The sequence below is a fragment of the Phocoena phocoena genome, chromosome 4 (genome assembly GCF_963924675.1).
Source record: "Phocoena phocoena chromosome 4, mPhoPho1.1, whole genome shotgun sequence".
Lineage (NCBI taxonomy): Eukaryota > Metazoa > Chordata > Mammalia > Artiodactyla > Phocoenidae > Phocoena > Phocoena phocoena.
In genome coordinates, this window is record NC_089222.1 from 114,183,277 (window position 1) to 114,201,964 (window position 18,688).

The 18,688-nt window shown below is 34.6% G+C and overlaps 1 protein-coding gene across 1 annotated transcript in view; it reads left to right on the forward strand.

Moving 5' to 3' along the window:
* Window positions 1-18,688, forward strand: part of ROBO1 (roundabout guidance receptor 1) — a 946,213-nt gene that overhangs the window by 612,334 nt on the left and 315,191 nt on the right. Inside the window, exon 3 of the mRNA XM_065876055.1 lies at window positions 18,166-18,492. Within this exon, the coding sequence (XP_065732127.1) occupies window positions 18,166-18,492 (327 nt within the window). The remainder of the gene's footprint in view (window positions 1-18,165; window positions 18,493-18,688) is intronic.

The window sequence follows — 18,688 nt, forward strand, 5'->3', positions numbered from 1 at the left end:
AAGTTTGTCCCACAAAAACAGTTGTTGAAGTCTTAACCCTTAGTATCTGTGAATGTGACATTATTTAGAGATGGGGGCTTTGCCGATGAGCAAGTTAAGATGAGGTCATTAGGGTGGGCCTTAATCCAATTTTAAAAGGAGGAAATTTGGGCACAGAAAGAGAGATAGGGAGAAGACCATGTGAAGATGAACTTCCAGGAAACCTCTAGAAGCTGGGAGAAAAGCATAAAACAGATTCTCCCTCACAGCCTTCAGGAGGAACTAATCCTGCTGGATCTTAATCTTGGACTTCTAGTCTCCAGAACTGTGAGACCAAAAAATTCTGTTGTTTAATCCACCCAGTTTGTTGTACTTTGTTATGGCAACCCTAGAAAATGGATACACTCAACTATTTTGTTTATTTAAAAAAATGTTATTTTTGCCTTACTGTCCCTCTTCAAGAATCTGGTGGGCTTTTCTGTGTATAGATTGTCTCTCTAGAAAAATGCAAATATGTTTATCAACACAAAACTCCAAATAATTTCAGGGGCAAAGAACCTTTGACCAACCCAAATCATATCCAGCTTTCCATGTCCAACCGAAACCTCGTCTTCTCTGAGAAAGCAGTCTCCCCACTTCACTTTTGGTTCTTATTTCTTCTCTGGCTTTTACTGTATATATTTTGTTTTTGGTGCTTCATCACAAACTTCTTGGATTCTGAACTTCCCAACATATATAAGCCCTCCCCAACTTAAAAACACCAGTCTTTCTCAGTCCTGAAGTCCTCCATTGTAAGATTTTGAAGTATAGGATTAGTTCACCAACATTACAAGGTAAGTATATATATGATATGGGGAGATCACATGTTCACAATTCCCAATAAATGCTTGGGAGTTACTGATTTACTAAGTGCTCAGTACCTTCATGCCAGCTAGTGTTGTTCCTTTCTTAATATTAATGTCTGCTAAAATACTTCTCCACACAAAATTACTTGAATTTCCTGCTTGGGCAAGGGAATAATAATAACAGGTGTTAACTGCGCTCAGCCTGTGCTGAGTCCAGCAGAAGTTTAAAATGTGAAGGCAGAGAAGCAGTGTTGCATGGCAATGCATTGTAAGGACTGCGGGTCCTGGAGCCCGCAGCTTTGAATATGATTCTCAGCTCTCTGTGAATTATTTGGGAGATATTGTGCAAGTTGTTTACTCCTGCGAACTTTTCTTTATTCATCTAAAAAAATAAAGATAATTAACCTTATATTTCTTGTGAAGATTAGAACCTGTCCTAAGACTATGTCACTTTTTATATCTCTGTGCATGCCCAGGGAAATTTGCCTCCACTCTCAAAAATTCATAGACACTTTGAAGCACATCCTGGATGAGCTAAGAACACCTCTTCTTTAGACTCTTCTACAAAAGATTTTATCCTGAACCTCATGTTTAAAAGATTCGGAAGGACCAGGTCTTGGTTCTGGCTACAAGGGATTATTTGTTGTCAGCTTTAATCAAGTATTTTCAATCCGTTGACTCGTTTTCCTTTGTTTGGAAAATGTGAGGATCGACAAATTTATCTGTTCTTATTCCAGCTTTAGCATGCTATATTAACCTCATTTTATGGATGAAGAAACTGACCCAGTAACTGAGGATGGAGAGGTAGTCATTTATGAACCTAGGAGAAAAACCCAAGTATTCTGATATGGATTCACTACCTTCCTTCCTCCCAACTACCATGTAGAACCGAAGTATTTTTTCTAGTTTTTCCTACATTAATTTGAGAGTTGAAGAAAAATCTTTGGATTGATGATATTTATTCTTATATAAGATAAATCCTTAAATAATTGGACTGTTTTACAGCATAGATTAGTGGTTAGGTGCCTGAATTCTGGAGCTGACTGCAGGGATGTAAATCTCTGTTCCATCACTTAGTACCTGTGAAATCTTGGACTGGTTACTTATTTTCTGTGCCTCAGTTTGTTTCCTCATCTATGAATTATGAATAATAGTAGTGCCTAACTCAGAACATTTTGAGGATTGTGAGAATTATGAAAATGGAACATAAGTATATTGTAGCTATTGTTCTAACATTCCTGACTAACGAGATAATTTTAAAAGTCTTCTTCATGGAAGCAACCTAAGTGTCCATCGACAGATGAATGGATAAAGAAGATGTGGCACATATATACAATGGAATATTACTCAGCCATAAAAAGAAACAAAACTGAGTTATTTGTAGTGAGGTGGATGGACGTAGAGACTGTCATACAGAGTGAAGTAAGGCAGAAAGAGAAAAACAAATACCATATGCTAACATGTATATATGGAATCTAAAAAAAAAAAAAAAAAGGGTTCTGAAGAACCCAGGGGCAGGACAGGAATAAAGGCACAGACGAAGAGAATGGACTAGAGGATACGGGGAGGTGGAAGGGTAAGCTGGGACGAAGTGAGAGAGTGGCATGGACATATATACACTACCAAAATAGATAGCTAGTGGGAAGCAGTTGCATAGCACAGGGAGATCAGCTCGGTGCTTTGTGAGCACCTAGAGGGGTGGGATAGGGAGGGTGGAAGGGAGATGCAAGAGAGAGGAGATACAGGTATATATATATATATATATATATATATATATATATATATATATATATGTATAACTGACTCATTTTGTTATACAGCAGAAACTAACACACCATTGTAAAGCAATTATACTCCAATAAAGATGTTAAAGAAAAATAAATGTCTTTTTTTATTGAAGTATTACTAATTTACAATGTTGTGTTAGCTTCAAGTGTACAGCAAAGTGACTCAGTTTTTATATATATATATATATTCTTTTTCAGATTCGTTTCTGCAATAGCTTATTAAAAGGTATTGAGTAAAGTTCCCTGTGCTATACAGTAGGTCCTTGTTGTTTGTTTACCTATTTTTTATATAGTAGTGTGTATAAGTTAATCCCAAACTCTTAAGTTCTCTCTCTTCCTCTATCCCCTTTGGTAACCATAAGTTTGTTTTCTATGTCTGTGAGTCTCTCTCTGTTTCATAAATAAGTTCATTTGTATCTTTTTGTTCTTTAGATTCCTCTTATAAGCAATTTATGTTGCTACAAATGCAAGTATTTCATTATTTTTTATGGCTGAGTATTATTCCATTGTCTATATGTACCACATCTTCTTTATCCATTCATCTGTCAATGGACATTTAGGTTGCTTCCATGGTTTGGCTATTGTAAATAGCGCTGCTCTGAATAGTGCTGTAAATAGCGGTGCATGTATCTTTTCAAATTATTTTTCTCTGGCTATATGCCCGGGAGTGGGATTGCAGCATTATGTGGTAACTCTATTTTTAGTTCTTTAAGGACCCTCCATACTGTTCTCTATAGTGACTGCACCAATTTTCATTCCAACAGTGTAGGATGATTCCTTTTTCTCCACACCCTCTCCAGCATTTATTATTTATAGACTTTTTAATGATGGCCATTCTGACTGGTCTGAGGTGATACCTTATGGTAGTTTTGATTTGCATTTCTCTAATATTTAGCAATATTGAGCCTCTTTTCATGTGCCTGTTGGCCATCTGTATGTATTTTTTGGAGGGGTGTCTATTTAGGTCTTCTGCCCATTTTTTGATGGGGTTGTTTGTTTTTTTGATATTAAGTTGTATGAGCTGTTTTGTATATTTTGGAAATTAATGCCTTCTCAGTAACATCATTTGCAAATATTTTCTCCCAGTCTGTAAGTTTTCTTTTCATTTTGTTTATGTTTTCCTTTGCTGTGCAAAAGCTTTTAAGTTTAATTAGGTCCCATTTGTTTATTTTTGTTTTTATTTCCATTATTCTAGGAGACAGATACAAAAATTATGTTTAAACCATTGAGTTTGTGTGGCTAATGGATGAATAAGAATTAAAACTTGAAGATTTCCTGAGACTAGAATTTAAAGTTGTTTTGAGAATTAATAAATGTTTAAATGTAAATTTAATCCTGTAAATTTAATGTATAATCTGTAATGAAAATAGGGGTTTGAGTAGTCATTAGTATTTTGCAGGAAGGTTCTGAACAGTGTGAACCAAATTGAAGGCACAAATAAGCATATTTTTAAAGTGATGTAACTAGGAATATAGCATTAAAGAAAAATCATATACTTAATAGTATATTCATACTTAATTTTCATTTCCATATATTAAAGGATTATAGAGAATTTTAAAGTAACATTTTAGAAAGGCAGTATTATAATCAAAGTACCAGACAACTGTAGGTTACAGATAAAAAAGTTGGAATTTAGCATTTTTTAACAAGGTGTTAAATATTTTTGGAATTATTGAAATTTTAAAAAAAAATACCTTTAAAAATGTATTTTTGAAGATATGCATCAACACTTAAACTTTTAAAAACTCATTGGTCCCCAAATTCCATAACTAAGATGGTATATTAAGGAAATAATTTAATACATGAATGAAGGTGTGTACACAATTATGTTAAACTTTAGATTTTGATAATCCTAAAAATTTGGTAATAAACTTCCTATAAAGAAGTTCAGTTAATTGTAGCACGTCAATGAGATATATTATTTATACATTTAAAGTTTTATGGTTTTTATACATAAAAAACATAAAAATGTGTTTTTCATGAGTTCCTAGTGAAAGGGCAAAATGTTTACTGTAAGAAAAAATTGATTTTAGGATATATCATGTAAAAATGAATAGAATAATATTGGAAAGAAGGGTATTAAAATAATAGCCTTGTTTTTTTCTGTAAGTGTATGGAATTATAAGTAAGTATTTTATTATTTACTTTACTCCATACTTTCTACATTTTCTGCAATGCATTTTTTATTACTTATTTTAATTTGTATCAGTTTTTGTATATTTTTTATTTATAAAAGTAATATATAAAAGGAAACATAACTTTTTGGCTGTCGATTTTGAGAGGCTTGTTTATACTATAGGTTAATTTTTAACTTGAGTAAAGTTGAGACAACAGCTCAAGTTATGTTGTTATACTTCCTACCCCTGGAACAATATTTGCCATTTTCTTTCCATTTCTTGACTCAGTGATTTCATAATGCACAAGTATATGAGTAAAATATTCTCTTTGAAGAGGGTATTCTTGCAAGTATACATTAGTCATATATATTTTAGATTTTTTAATACATGATTACACTAAATGTTGTATTAAGGTTCTGCTAATAGTTGAGTGGAGAATAGCTATTATAAATGTAAACTCTGGAGCCAAATTACCTGAGACCATGACTCAGATCTCTCATATATTAGCAGTGTGACCTCAGGTGAAGTACTTAACATTGTTATGCTTCAATTTCTCATCTATAAAATGGGATTAATAAGAACATTGCAGTTTTTTTGTGTGTGTGTGATAATTAAATGAGTTAATGCATTTGAAACACTTAGAAAAGTGTGGCATGCATAGTAAGTACTGTATAACTATTTGCTAGTATTAACATTAGTAGTCATTGAAATATTGTAAAAATGGTATAATTTCAGAACACTCAATAATATGAGAAATATATATCATCATAGCCTCAGCTTCTAGTTCAGTGGTTCTCAAACTTTAGAGTTCATTAAAATCACATTGTGTAAAGTACCATTTAGAAGTCGTCACACCCAAAAGGTATGACTGAATAGGTCAGGGACCACTTATCTACACTTTTAACCTCATCCCAAGTTTTTCTAAAGCAGAAAAATAAAATAAAGAATACTTAGAAATTAGAGAAACCTCTAAAACAAATAAAGATGGATCGCATATTGAGGCTCATTGCTTTCATTTAATGTTTAATATTAAAAAAAAATTTTTTTAAAGGTTACCTACTGAGTGGGTCATTACTACTCCAGTTTGGAATGCCTGTACCTGATATTTTGGAAGGCTTTATTTTGATGCGCCTATATTTGTCTCTGAAAACATTAGATGCAATTTTATACATACTTGTAGTAAACAAAATACTTACTTCAAAAGAAAAGTACCCTTACTTTTTCAAAAGACCATATTCTATAAATAAATAATATATAATATAATACATTATATAAATATAGTTACAAATAAATACAGTTCTAAAATGAATAAAACAAAAAATCAGCCAAGTAAACAAACAAAAACAACTTTCATCCCTCTCCATCTCAGTTCTTGTTTCAGTGCTAGCAGAAAGCTAGAGAAATACCTATTATATTGAAATATTTTACTAGTTATTAACAGGCTGAGTAGGAAAAATGTAAATATATTTTGATAATGTAATCGGGTCTTAATTATTATTAATAGAAGGTCTCAGAATTTCTCAAAAATAGTCAAATGTGAAGAGAAAATTTATTTAAGATTAAGAAGAAAAAAAGACTTTCCCTGAGTGACATAGACTAGGAATTACCTTGTAATGTATCGAAGATAAGTAAAATAATTAGGTCTATTTGTTTCCTAAAGAGAAGAGGTGATTGATACCTGTTAATAGGTTTAAATCCATATCCAGTCTTTGAACTCCTAGTGAGGGCACAGGGCAGGACCAAGCAGCTCTGCGCCTCAGGGTTTGTGGCCTCTTTTCATTTAAATCTCATACAGACTTTCAACCTTTCCAGGAGGGCTTATTTTTGGTTGAAGACATTGGCTTCTGCTCATTCTGTCTTGCATGGAGTACATTTGCTTCCACTAATTCTAACTATGTTTCACACAGCTTTGCATATACAACTCTTTCATTTGTTCAGTGATTGCTTTTGTGTATTCGCAAAAAAAGGGTAATATTGGCTAAAAGGTATATAAGTGCATATGCATCGTTCAAGTGCACACAGTGTTAGCTGTGTATCGTTCACATTGACTTTGCAGTTTTAGTAACAGAGAGAGAGAGAGAGAGAGAGAAAGACAGGTACTACTGTTTTTGTTTGTTTCTTTGTTTGCACTCTTGTATTACCTGCATCTAGCAAAGACCTGGTGTAGTGTGAGTACTTAGTACATATTTGTTGAGTGAATAAATGAATGCTAAAGAGTTAGCAAAAGTTGAATTTTATTTTCTCCATATTTTGCAAAACATTTTGTTGCCTTTCACACTTCTAAAATAAAATATTTTATTATGAAAATAATACCAGAACATCATGGAATACTTAAAAGCTAGAGAAAATTAGAGAGAATTTTCAACAGTCCCTAAGAAATTGACATTAATATTCTTTTTACATCTTTTTTCTTGGTCTCTTTCTCCTTCTGTCTCTCTTTTTCTCAGTCTATCTCTTGTGCTAGAATTGTGCAACTTACACTTGTGTTAATCTTTGTGTTTGTGCTGCATATGATACTCTGTACAGGTTCCAAAGGTGTTAGAATTAATTTTAAAGAAAGCTCCCTACTTCAAATGGACCAGTGTATCTCCAAATCCTTTCAGGGAGGCCATTGCTTCAGGGCTCCTTTCCTGTGGATGTTTGCTTCCCAGAAGCAGAAGTAAAGATTTCCCTTACTTTCTCTTGAACCCGGGGGGTGGGGGTGTGGGGTGTGGGGGGGGTGAGGGCGTGGGAGGGGGTGGGAGGGTGGGCACTGACTGTCTTCAAGTATGGATGTGTGTCTATACCATGTTCTAAACTATTTATAAATATGTGTGCGGGCATCCACCCATCATTTTTTTCCCATTATCTGATTATTCATTCAACAAATTCTGTTGAATACCTGCTGAGTGCTAGATGCTATTGTAGGCACTGGAGATGTAGAAGTATTTCAGTTATTTTTTATTTAGTAACTAAGCAGAAGTATTTCAATATTATAAATGCTTTCTAATCAAAACTGATTTTATGGCGCTTTCCCCTCAAAATTAATTAAACCACCATCAAAATAATGATTAAAAGTATTATATTTCCTTTTTAAAGTTACATTAGCATACAAAATGATAAATTCATATAGACATCATATTATTGCAATTAAAAAATAAAAAACCCTCAGGAAAAAGTGACAACAGACCTCCATTCCACAAGAAAAAAAAATTCCAAACATACCTGCAAAAGAAGGAGAGAGAGAGAGAAAGAGAGAGAGAGAGCGTTACAAATCTCAAGTCAGAGTGCAAAAAAGAAAAAAATCCTCAGAAGAATTTCTTGGAATTTTATCATTTTGCATCAAAATTTACATATGGTAATAATTTATGTACATGGATTTTTCTCTGTTAGATCAACTACACAGAACTTTGTTGTGGATTGATGAAGTATTTACTTATCTCTTTAGAAAATAAAGATTACAGAGTCGATTTTAAGTTAACATATAGAATAGCTTTTAAATCCCCATATCTCATATATCAAAGGATTAGAATCTGCGTCTCAGCATTTTTTTATTAGGGTGCCTTTTAGAATCTGTAAGAACTAAATTTGAGATATAATGAGAGAGAAACGGGGAAGTTATGGAGAGGTGAAGATGAAAGTTTGCTAATTGTAAAAGAGTTTGTTTAGAAATTCTTGTTCATGTCAGAAGTATTGACTGTGTTTTAAAATGAGTGAAGTTGACTGCATTCCTATAGAGATTTCTCAGTAATCTTTTAAAAGTTGTTTTAAGTGTTTTGTTTTCCAAAAGAGTAATTGTCTTTAGACCATTAATTTTAGAATTGCAATTCCATACTCTATCTTGCAGACATTAATAACTTAACCTAGATTCAGGAGTTCTCTAAATATGGCTCAAGCATGACTAATTCAAGAAATAAAGTTGAAAGTTTTATTTTAATACTTTAATTGATTAAAGGTTATTGACTAAGTAAATTATATCTATACAGATTCTATGAAAATCTAATGTAACTCTTTAGGGAAAGAATTGATAAATATTACTTTACATAATCATTTTTTAAAAACTTCTGTACAGTTAAGGAATTATATTTTATCCATATTTGTTTTTATGTACTTTTAATTTATGATTTAAAAACATTTTTAAACACAAAAATAAGATTATTTTCAGAATAAAGGTTTTCCCCTAGAAATTTGAATTCAGGACAGAGGAAGATTAGTAAGCCAGGTTTATTTTATACAGTTATAAGAGTGTTTTTATGTTGCTATTTCAATAAGGAAAGTCTTCTTATGTTTTGTGTACTGAAGTAGTTAGCTAAAATTTATAACCATTTGCTGTTTCTATATTATATCCAAAGAAATGAAGTATAAATTAACATTGATTGGAATGCCACATAATTTGTTCTAATATGTGGAAAATCCAATATTAGAATGAACTATATTTCTATAACAATAAAAAATATTCACAGGACCACCCATATACTGTTTTCATAGTTCAAAATATTGTCCAAAACGCTTTGTCTATAAAAAACAGTCCTAAAAGCTGAAACAAGCGATTCTATGTTCAGACCTAAATATCTTGGTTCATCAGTATGAGCATTAATAAATAAAGAATTATTTGTGAATTTTGATAGTCTTAGTATATCTACAGAGAGTTGACTTGAAATGTTATGCTACACAATTACCAACTTTATCTATATTCTCGCTACCCATAGGATTTTTTATCTTTGTAATGAAAAGGAAAAGAAGAACAATATGACTGTTCACTCAGTTTATTGAACATCTTTATGATCATTACCTTGAACTCTTTATTGGGTAGATTTCTTATCTCCACTTTCCTTAGGTCTTCCGGGATTCTGTCTTGTTCCTTCATTTGGCACATATTCCTCTGCCTCCTTATTTTGCCTAATTCTCTGTGTTTATATTTACGTAGTTAGGTAGGTTGGTTACGTTTCCCAGTCTCGGAGAAGTGTCCTTACATAGGAGACATCCTATGGGGCCCAGCAGCATGCTCCCCTCTGTTCACCAGAGCTGTATGCTCTTGGGGTGTCCCCTGTGTGGGCTACCTGGGCCCCTCTGTTGTGGCAGGGCTAACTACTGTGGGTGCGCTGGTAGGCGGGGTGGGCTTGTGGTCTGGTTGACTGCTAAGCCCTGCTTTGTGTGGTGACTGGTGCTGGGCTGCCCCGCCCCCGGTGGCCGGGTAAGCCTTTAGCGCTATTAGGCCAGAGGGAGGACTCCAAAATGGTGCTTGCCTACACCAGTGTCTTCATGGTATAACGAGCTCCCCAAGATGGCTACTGCCAGCATTTATGTCCTCAGGGGAGTCCCAGTTGCCTTCTGCCTCTCTGGGAGGCTTTTCTAAGATCAGCAAGTGGATCTGACCCAGGTTCCTTTCAGATTATTGCCTCTGGGCTGGGACTCAGAGGGTGTGAATTTTTTGCATGCCCTTTCACAGAGAAGTCTGTTTTCTATAGCCCTCTGACTCTCCCGTATCTAAACCCCTTTGGCCTTCAAAACCAAGTGTTCTGCGAGCTCTTCTTCCAGGCAGGGCCCCTGGGTTAGAGAACCCAATGGTGGCCTAAACGTCTCGCTTTTTGGAGAAAACCTCAGCAGTTGTGATTCTCCTCCTGTTTGTGGGTCATCTCCCTGGGGGTGTGGGTCTTGACTGTACTATGTCTCTGCACCTCTTATCTGTCTCATTTTGGTTCCTTCTTTATAACTTTAGTTATAGAAGATCTTTTCCGCTAGTTTTCAGGTCACTCTCATAGATAGTTGCCCTGTAAAGGGTTGCAATTTTGGTGTGTTCATGGAAGGAGATGATCTCAGGGTCTTTCTACTTCACCATCTTGGCCCTCTCAACCCGAATCTGTATTATTTTAAAAGCATTACTGTGTCTTTTAAAGTTTTGAAAGTAATATATTTAATCAATATATCTATATGGAATATTTTTCACACGGAACAGAGATGCTTCATTATAGATGATCTTAGCGTCAACATCTGATAATTCTTAGTAAAACAATCAGTTGGCTGTGCTAAGTGCTCTAGTTTTATTTTACTTTTTTATCCTCTTGAAAACTGTTTTGCTGGAATTGTGCCAGATCTTGCCAAGAACTGTGTAAATGAGAAATTATTTTGGTTTGACTTCTCAACTAAAACTAGAGACTGGCTTAGTCTGCAACTGTTCTTACAGATTTAGGAAAAATGTAATTGATTTCTTTATAAATTAACAAGAGTCCTAATGTAATCCCAGAAGAAGAGAATCATAGAATCAAACAATGGTCTTTATTCCAATTTCCAAAATACTACTTAATGGTTCTAACCCATGAGTTAATGCAATATTATTTTGTGCTTCAGGGATTATGCTATCCTCTAAAGTATAGGTATTATTTTTATAGTCATTTACAGAGGAAGAAACTTTCAGAGAGGTGAAGCAATTTATCCAAGTTCACACAGCTAACAAGTAGCAGAGCCTAGATTTAAACCCATTCAAACTGAACCCATTCTTTAGATTTAATAAAATTTCCCCACAAATAATGTGTTAGTTAATGCTTTCTTGCCAATGCAGTTCCTTCTTCTGGAATCTAGTTTCTCCTCCTCCTACCTCTCCTTGTATGGCTCTTATTTTTCAATATTATCCTTATTAATATTTCTGTCTCTTTTGTTGAACTTCTGGCTGTTAAGGTTAGGAATTTTATTTCATTTTTCTTTGCCTTGCCAATGTTTAGCACAAGTCTTAATGCAATGTAGGCATGATATATAGGTAAACTAATGGGTAAGAGAGTGAGAGAATTTGGACTTTAAGATATGTAAACATTTTGTTTGGCATTTTATTGAAAATAAAATTCTCTTATTTGCATGTTAATTGGAAATTTTACTAAAGGGCAGATAGGAAGCATGAACTCAACTGAACAACTCAACCCTCCAGTCCCTTTAGTTATAGTTTATAGTGAAATCCTGGCTGATTTGAGTCAGCTGAGGCATTTCTTGCAGTTAATGCCATAGTAGCTTCTGCAATATTTGTATTCCATGATCATATTATTAAAAATAGGGGGAAGGGCAAGCAATATTGTTTCAAAAATTTAACTTATGAGACTGTCAGTCTTTCTCACATCTCTGGGGACACCGCCATATTATATTAGATTCTGTAGAAATATTACAAAAATCCCAGGGATTCATTCCTAGAATTTCATTTTGGTCTGTTTTAGTAATCATTTAAGATCATAACAGACAGTACCAGTGGCACTCAGTTAATTATTGGGATTATTCTAAATTTTGACTAGAAAATAATCCCTCTCCCCAATTTGTTAGGTGGAATTATAATCAAGGGGAATTAGGAAGGAACAAAGTACCTAAGGAAAATGGCATGATCCATTAATCATATAATTATTTTAATGCATCTTGTATTCCTTTACTCTATATAAATTTCAGGTGAAATTACCAGGTTTTTCTGTAGAGTGTGCTCTGTTTTTATAGTTACAGTAAGCATGAGTATTTGGGAAATGTGTATAACTCAGTAGAGGATATTTAAGTCTACTCTCTGCACAATGAGTAATTAATGGGTGCTGTCTTCTTATTTTTAACAAATATCTCCTTGTAGGATGAAATTCTGACAGGAAAATTACAGGATTGGAGCCCATGATAGGATTTATGTTAATAATTGGAGGCCTTTTGCTCCTTAAGATGTAAATGGAGCTTAAATAAAAAAGGTTAAGAGGCAAGGCTCTTTTAAGAATGTAAGTATTCTTTTACAAATATAGGTATGTTGTCAAGGCAAATGTATATTCTCCACACCCCCCTTTGGGCAAATGTCACCAAATTGTCTCTTAATATTCATTGTGCATATGTCAACTACTCACTGAACTTGTTTCTCTTGTGCTTTTAGGCATTCTTGTGCTGCAGATGTTTTAATATGATACATGATACGAATGGATATTTTAATCATTTAGGTTTTCCATTTTACCTACCACGGGATAGGAAAAAGAAATTTGGATCAAAACAAAACCTTGTTAATAAAATAAATACTGCTTTGCTCAATCTGCTAAGAAGAAACAGACTTGAAAACCTAAACAAACAAAACCCTGAGACATGTATTACTGCTATACTAGAAAAGAAGATTACATTTGAAAAAAGAATAAAATTATATATTTGTATGTTTGCATACCTCAGCAGAATATTAACAAATCAGTCTCTTAAACGGTTACTTGCTTATGTTTCTGTAAATGCAACGTCTTAAAGGGGGGAACAGTTTACATCCAACTAGGAGTTTGGTTTCCTCATAATAAATCTCATGTGACTTTGATATATTTCCTTGAAATACTTAGCACTTACGTGTGTATCTTTTTCCAGCTGTGGTTGTGTAAATATTTAGATATTTCAGTCACTTGTGTTTATATTTTATCTTCCAACCGGGCAGTTGTTGAAGGAATCCTGCCCTGCCCTTTTCCCTGATGCTGGCCTTTCCTGAAGTCAATTGCGTTTATATTCCCAAGGTCCTACCAGGATTCTTGCCTTGCCTTGTCAGGATTCAGCTGACGTTATCATCCTAGTTCCTTGTTAAAGCCTCACTCCATCAGCCCCTTTCCTTTTACCCTCTCTTCTTTGTAACTTTTTAGTTTCTTATGCAGAATATAGTTGAAACCTTGAATTTGGTTTTGCCAAGTGTGATATAAACCTTTTATCTTATATAAAAAATACCCAAATTAGCATAACTAAAATGGTGGTTATTGGGTGATTTATAGGAACTCAGAATTTATGATTGAAGAAAGGAGGCGTTTTATGAATAGCAAGTCAAGAATATTATATAGAGAGGTGTTGTGACAGAGTGGAGATGGACACAACCTCTAAGATTTATATATGTTCTTCCTTAATTATTCTTGGTGTAACTCCCTCAAGGTCCTCCTTTGAGAAAGTGAATCACAGTTATTGATAGAAGTTGGGTGACGTTTTTCCCTCAAAGCATGCTGGTGGAAATAAAAATGGGGATCAGTGATATTTAATTTTAATTGTGCAAACTGTGTAGAAACTGAGGTTCTCAAATATTAAATAAAACCTGATAAAATAGGAGAGCTACTCAGAAATGCAAGCTCATATTTAGATAAGCTCACAAGGAATGCTTTATGTTCTCATTTGTTCATCATGAAAGTCTTTACTGAGTTAAGTGACTATGAAACCATATGATTTACAGTTAGATATTCTCTGATTGCATGGGAAAAGAACATTAGATGTTATCAGGTTTGACTGCTTCTTACTGTTTTCATTATCTACATTTTAAATGAAAGTAATCAAAATTAACAACTTCCAGTGTTGGAAACAAGAATGGATTTTAACTAATTAATCCTAGCAATATTTATGGAATAGTGGGAAAGAGCAAGGATTTTGAATTTGACTAGGATTGGATCCCAGCATTGCCACCTTCCAGCCAAGCACCAGTGCTTAGTTCCCCCATATGGATACCAGATAACAGCACCCACCTCATGAAGATGCTGTTGTGACAAAGGAGATGGTGGATAATTAATATTTGTTTTCTTTTCCATTCCTTTTCTTCCTGTTTAGACATGATAATAAAGAATAATTTATTATAGTTTTTAATAGAAATGAGTGCAATTTATAATTGTTATTATTGAGGTTAGCCGATGACTTGTGATAAATATCACTCGGGAATTGGAAAGTTCCTTTCTTGAAGGTTGTACGTTATGAGAAATGTGGCATTTCTATGTTTTTTGTTGTGATTTCCAAAAGTTTTGGCTCTACAGCCAAGTAACTCCTTTTTTTTTTTTTTTTTTTTTTTGCTAACCCTGTTCATTCTCTTCAGATTATTATATGCTAACAGAGTGTATTTTCTTTTAAAGTGTGTTCCTCAGAAGCAAAGTTCAGTGGTATGTCCCATAAAAAGAAAAATATAGAGTTCAGTGGCCAAATAAGTTTAAGAAATTGCTGCATATTATACTTTTCTTCTAGAGCACATAATGTACATTAGCAAGATTAAAAGACCTGAGAACCCAGATCTTTTTTTGAGTAAACAATCTGAGAAAAGAATATTTCACAGAGCATTTTGAAAATTTAGCCTTTAATAGAATAGAGAGCATTTTTATTGCTGAAAGTCTTTTACTGAACGCTGCTGTACAAACATCATGGTGAAAACTTGGGCCTGAGCTCTCCACTCCCAAAAGTCATATTGGCTGTGGTCCAGCTATACGTGGCTGTAGGTTAGGGATGGAGAGAGTCTTGAGCTCCACTGCACTTTTGTGGAGCCTGGGTGATCTCCAGGTTCTTTAATTAGCCGTTACTTCCTCTATACACGCTCCCTAGGCAGTTTTATTCTTTCCCAGTGTTTCAGTCTCCAACTTGATTTTCATATATGGATCCAACTGAGATTTTTTTCCTGAGGTCAAACTTGGATATTTAATAGGCAACTTGCCGTCCTTATTTGGATATTCTGGAAGTATCCCAAACTCTCCACATCTCATGCTGAATAAATCATCTCTGTCCTTCTTCCTCTCACCACATCCCACTCTTTTATTCTTGACCTTCATTGGGACTGCCCTTCACCCATTGCTCAGATCAGAAACTCAGAATCTCTCTATCCTCTGCTTCTCTTCCATCTTGTGCATTTTTCATTTCCACCTTCTCCCACATTGCCAGTGAGTAGGTCCTGTTGATACTGTAACTAAATATCTCGAGATTCTTCCTTTTATCTTCCTTTCTGTCTGTCAAGATCCAAGTTCAAGCTTTGAGAATTTATTGTTTAAAGAGTGTAAAAGTGTCCTAACTAATCCCTTCCTAGCTTAGCTGCTGCAGTCTAGTTTCATACTATCAAGAGTGAGCTCTTTAAAACCAAACTTAAGCATGCAGTCCCCTGCTTAAAATATTTGAATGTTCTTGTTGCCTTCTTTTAGGTTCCAGAATTTTGGCTTGATGTACAAAGCCCATCTGACACCTGCCTTATACTGAGGCTGTACTAACCTACCTACAGGTCCCACAGTGTACCATATGCTTTTGTCGCTGTGCCTCTGAGTGAAATCCTTTCCTTTCTTTTCTTCCGGACTCATTTTTCAAGACCTACCTCAAGTTTCATGTGTCGGCATGCCTTTCTTGGGCAGTGTTAAGTGCCCACTCTTTGTATTCTTATAGCAACCTGTACATCCCCATTTCCTATCTGAAATAGACTTACAGAATATAAATAAAATTGGCTTAAATTAAATATATATTACCTCAGCAGTTGATCTTCATTAGCATCCATCTTTCATAATTACAGCCAAAATAAAGGCCAGTAATATATTACAGTGCTTTATTTTCTGAACTATACAGCACTTGTGGTTGAGTAATCTTAAATTCAATTTAAATTTCATTTGCCTTCAGTATAGCCTTTGCTAAAGACCACGAGTTTCCAAGTAATTTTTTCCCCATGTAGCTGGCTTATTTCCTCCTCTTTTAGAGCCTGGTTTCATTTAACGGACTTATAGTATGCTGTATACCATGCACTGAACTAAAGCTATTTCTCAATATTTCAGATGATAAGTTTTTTGTTTCATGGTAGACATAAGCAAATAATAGATCTTTTAGTTTCATCATTCATTTATCATTTCATTAAGAAATAGTAACTTCAGCAGTTACAAATTAGAGATGTGAATAAACCCCATGCAGAGCTTACAGTCTAGTAGAGGCTAAACAGTACGCCTGTATGGTTACAATTTAAAAATAAAATCTTTTAAAGTCTCTTTGTACAGTGCATGATTATTAAGCTTCAGATCATTCCACTCAAATAGGGTTTTGCCGTTAGCACTTGTTTATTTTTTTTATTTACTCAACACTTATTTGTTGAGTATCAGTAGTGTGTTCAGCACTCTGCCAGGGATAAGGGAAGCAACCATGAGCAAAATCAGACCCACAGATCTTCCAGAGTGGTGGGAAAGACAGACAGTGTTCAAAGCATCAAACAAATAAATTTAAAATATAATTCTGATTATTTTACCGTAGGTAGTTTCATACCCTTGCTAAAAAGAAGCATTTAAGTTTTGTGGTAAAGATCAGGGAAGGTCGAGATTTGAAAGAAGAATGGGTATAAACCAGGGTAAGATCCTTTTGATCCCCGACGCTGTGGCAGGCATAGGCCTGTGGTAGGAAGAAGCTTAATATATTTGTGGAACTAACAGAAGACTGGGGTGAAGAAAGCAGAGAAAGGAGTGGAACAGGAAGCATCCTGAGATCTAGATAGGGGAATGAACACACTGACTCTTGTAGGTTTTGTTAAAGATTTTAAGAGCGATGAGTTTACTTTAAGAGCCACTGAAGTAGGGGAAGACCCAGATTGTATTTGTATTTCAGAGCCATTATTTGGCTGCATTGAAGTGAAGCTATTTAATTGCTTTCCTAAATCCTGGTGGGAATCTATAGTACTTTGATCTGGGATGGTAGCTGGCTGTAGAGAGTGAGATGAGTAGATTGATTTAAGAAACTTGGGGGAGGGTTAGAGGACAGAAAGAGGGGTGTCAAGCGAGACTGGTTTCTACTTTTCATTGTTTATTGAGATCGGAACACTAGATGAGAGCAAGGTTTAAGGTTTGGTTGTTGAAGTTGAGAAATCTCTAAGATTTCTACATATGAAATCTATCCATGGCAACAGTAAGGTAGGAAACTTAATCCCTCTTTTAGAGATTATAATCTCATTGAAAAAAATAAGATACAGACAGAAAATATTTAAATGACACATACACTCAGGCCTTCACTTATTAAGTAATATATAAGGTCGAGAATGTAGGCTCTCACCTAGTATCCTTTTTCATTGAATGTTATATTTAATTATTTAAACTCCATTATTTAACATTTCATCTTTGAAGTCTACTAAAATAGTAACAGAATTATTGGAGACAAATGAACGTAATTTATTAATAAAAACTCTGGGAAAGTAAATATATATATATATATATATATATATACACACACACACACATATATACACATATATATTTATTATTTAGAAAAATATAAAGAACAGTTCCATCATATATATTTTAACATAAATGTTTATTATTATATAGCATATGTTTTGCTAAAGTGTTGATTGATGTTTCATTAAAAATGAGATTCCAGGAAGCCATGCCATTATTTGTAATAGTCGACAATTCTCTAATACATTCCTCTGCAAAAACAGGCATGTACATGGTACAAACAGACAGGGTGATGGGTTCTGAAAGGATTTGTGGACAAGGGATTTGGAGAGCAGACAGGATTTGTACAGACAAAGTTTTAGCAAGAGCACTTTCTAAGTGGTGGGTCAAAAGGATTCAGGAATTAGAAGGTATAGTCAAGGTGGACACCAGAAGGATTAGTTAGTAAGGAGGTGAGGAAGAGTAGGTCATTATTATGCAGTGTTTAGGTAGTAGTGCTAACGCCTATGCTTTTGAAATAAGACTTTTAATTGTTTTCAAGTGATGAAATGAAGATATTTTGTCAATTCTTATGCAGGCTCCCGTCTTCGTCAGGAAGATTTTCCACCTCGCATTGTTGAACACCCTTCCGACCTAATTGTCTCAAAAGGAGAACCTGCAACTTTGAACTGCAAAGCTGAAGGCCGCCCCACACCCACCATTGAATGGTACAAAGGTGGGGAGAGAGTGGAGACAGACAAAGATGACCCTCGCTCACACCGAATGTTGCTGCCAAGTGGATCTTTATTTTTCTTACGTATAGTGCATGGACGAAAAAGTAGGCCTGATGAAGGGGTCTATGTCTGTGTAGCAAGGAATTACCTCGGAGAGGCTGTGAGTCACAATGCATCGCTGGAGGTAGCCAGTAAGTAAAATGGGCTTTCTGTGTTTGGAGGGATGGCCACATGGGATCATTTCACTTGATCACAGTAATAAAAGTTTAAACCTGTATCACAGGCTTTTCCTGAGCAAAATCTCTAGATTTGTATATGAATATCATCTACTATTTGTTTGAATTTTCTATATTTCTCATCTTAGCTGGTTATTCAAGCTAAATTGGG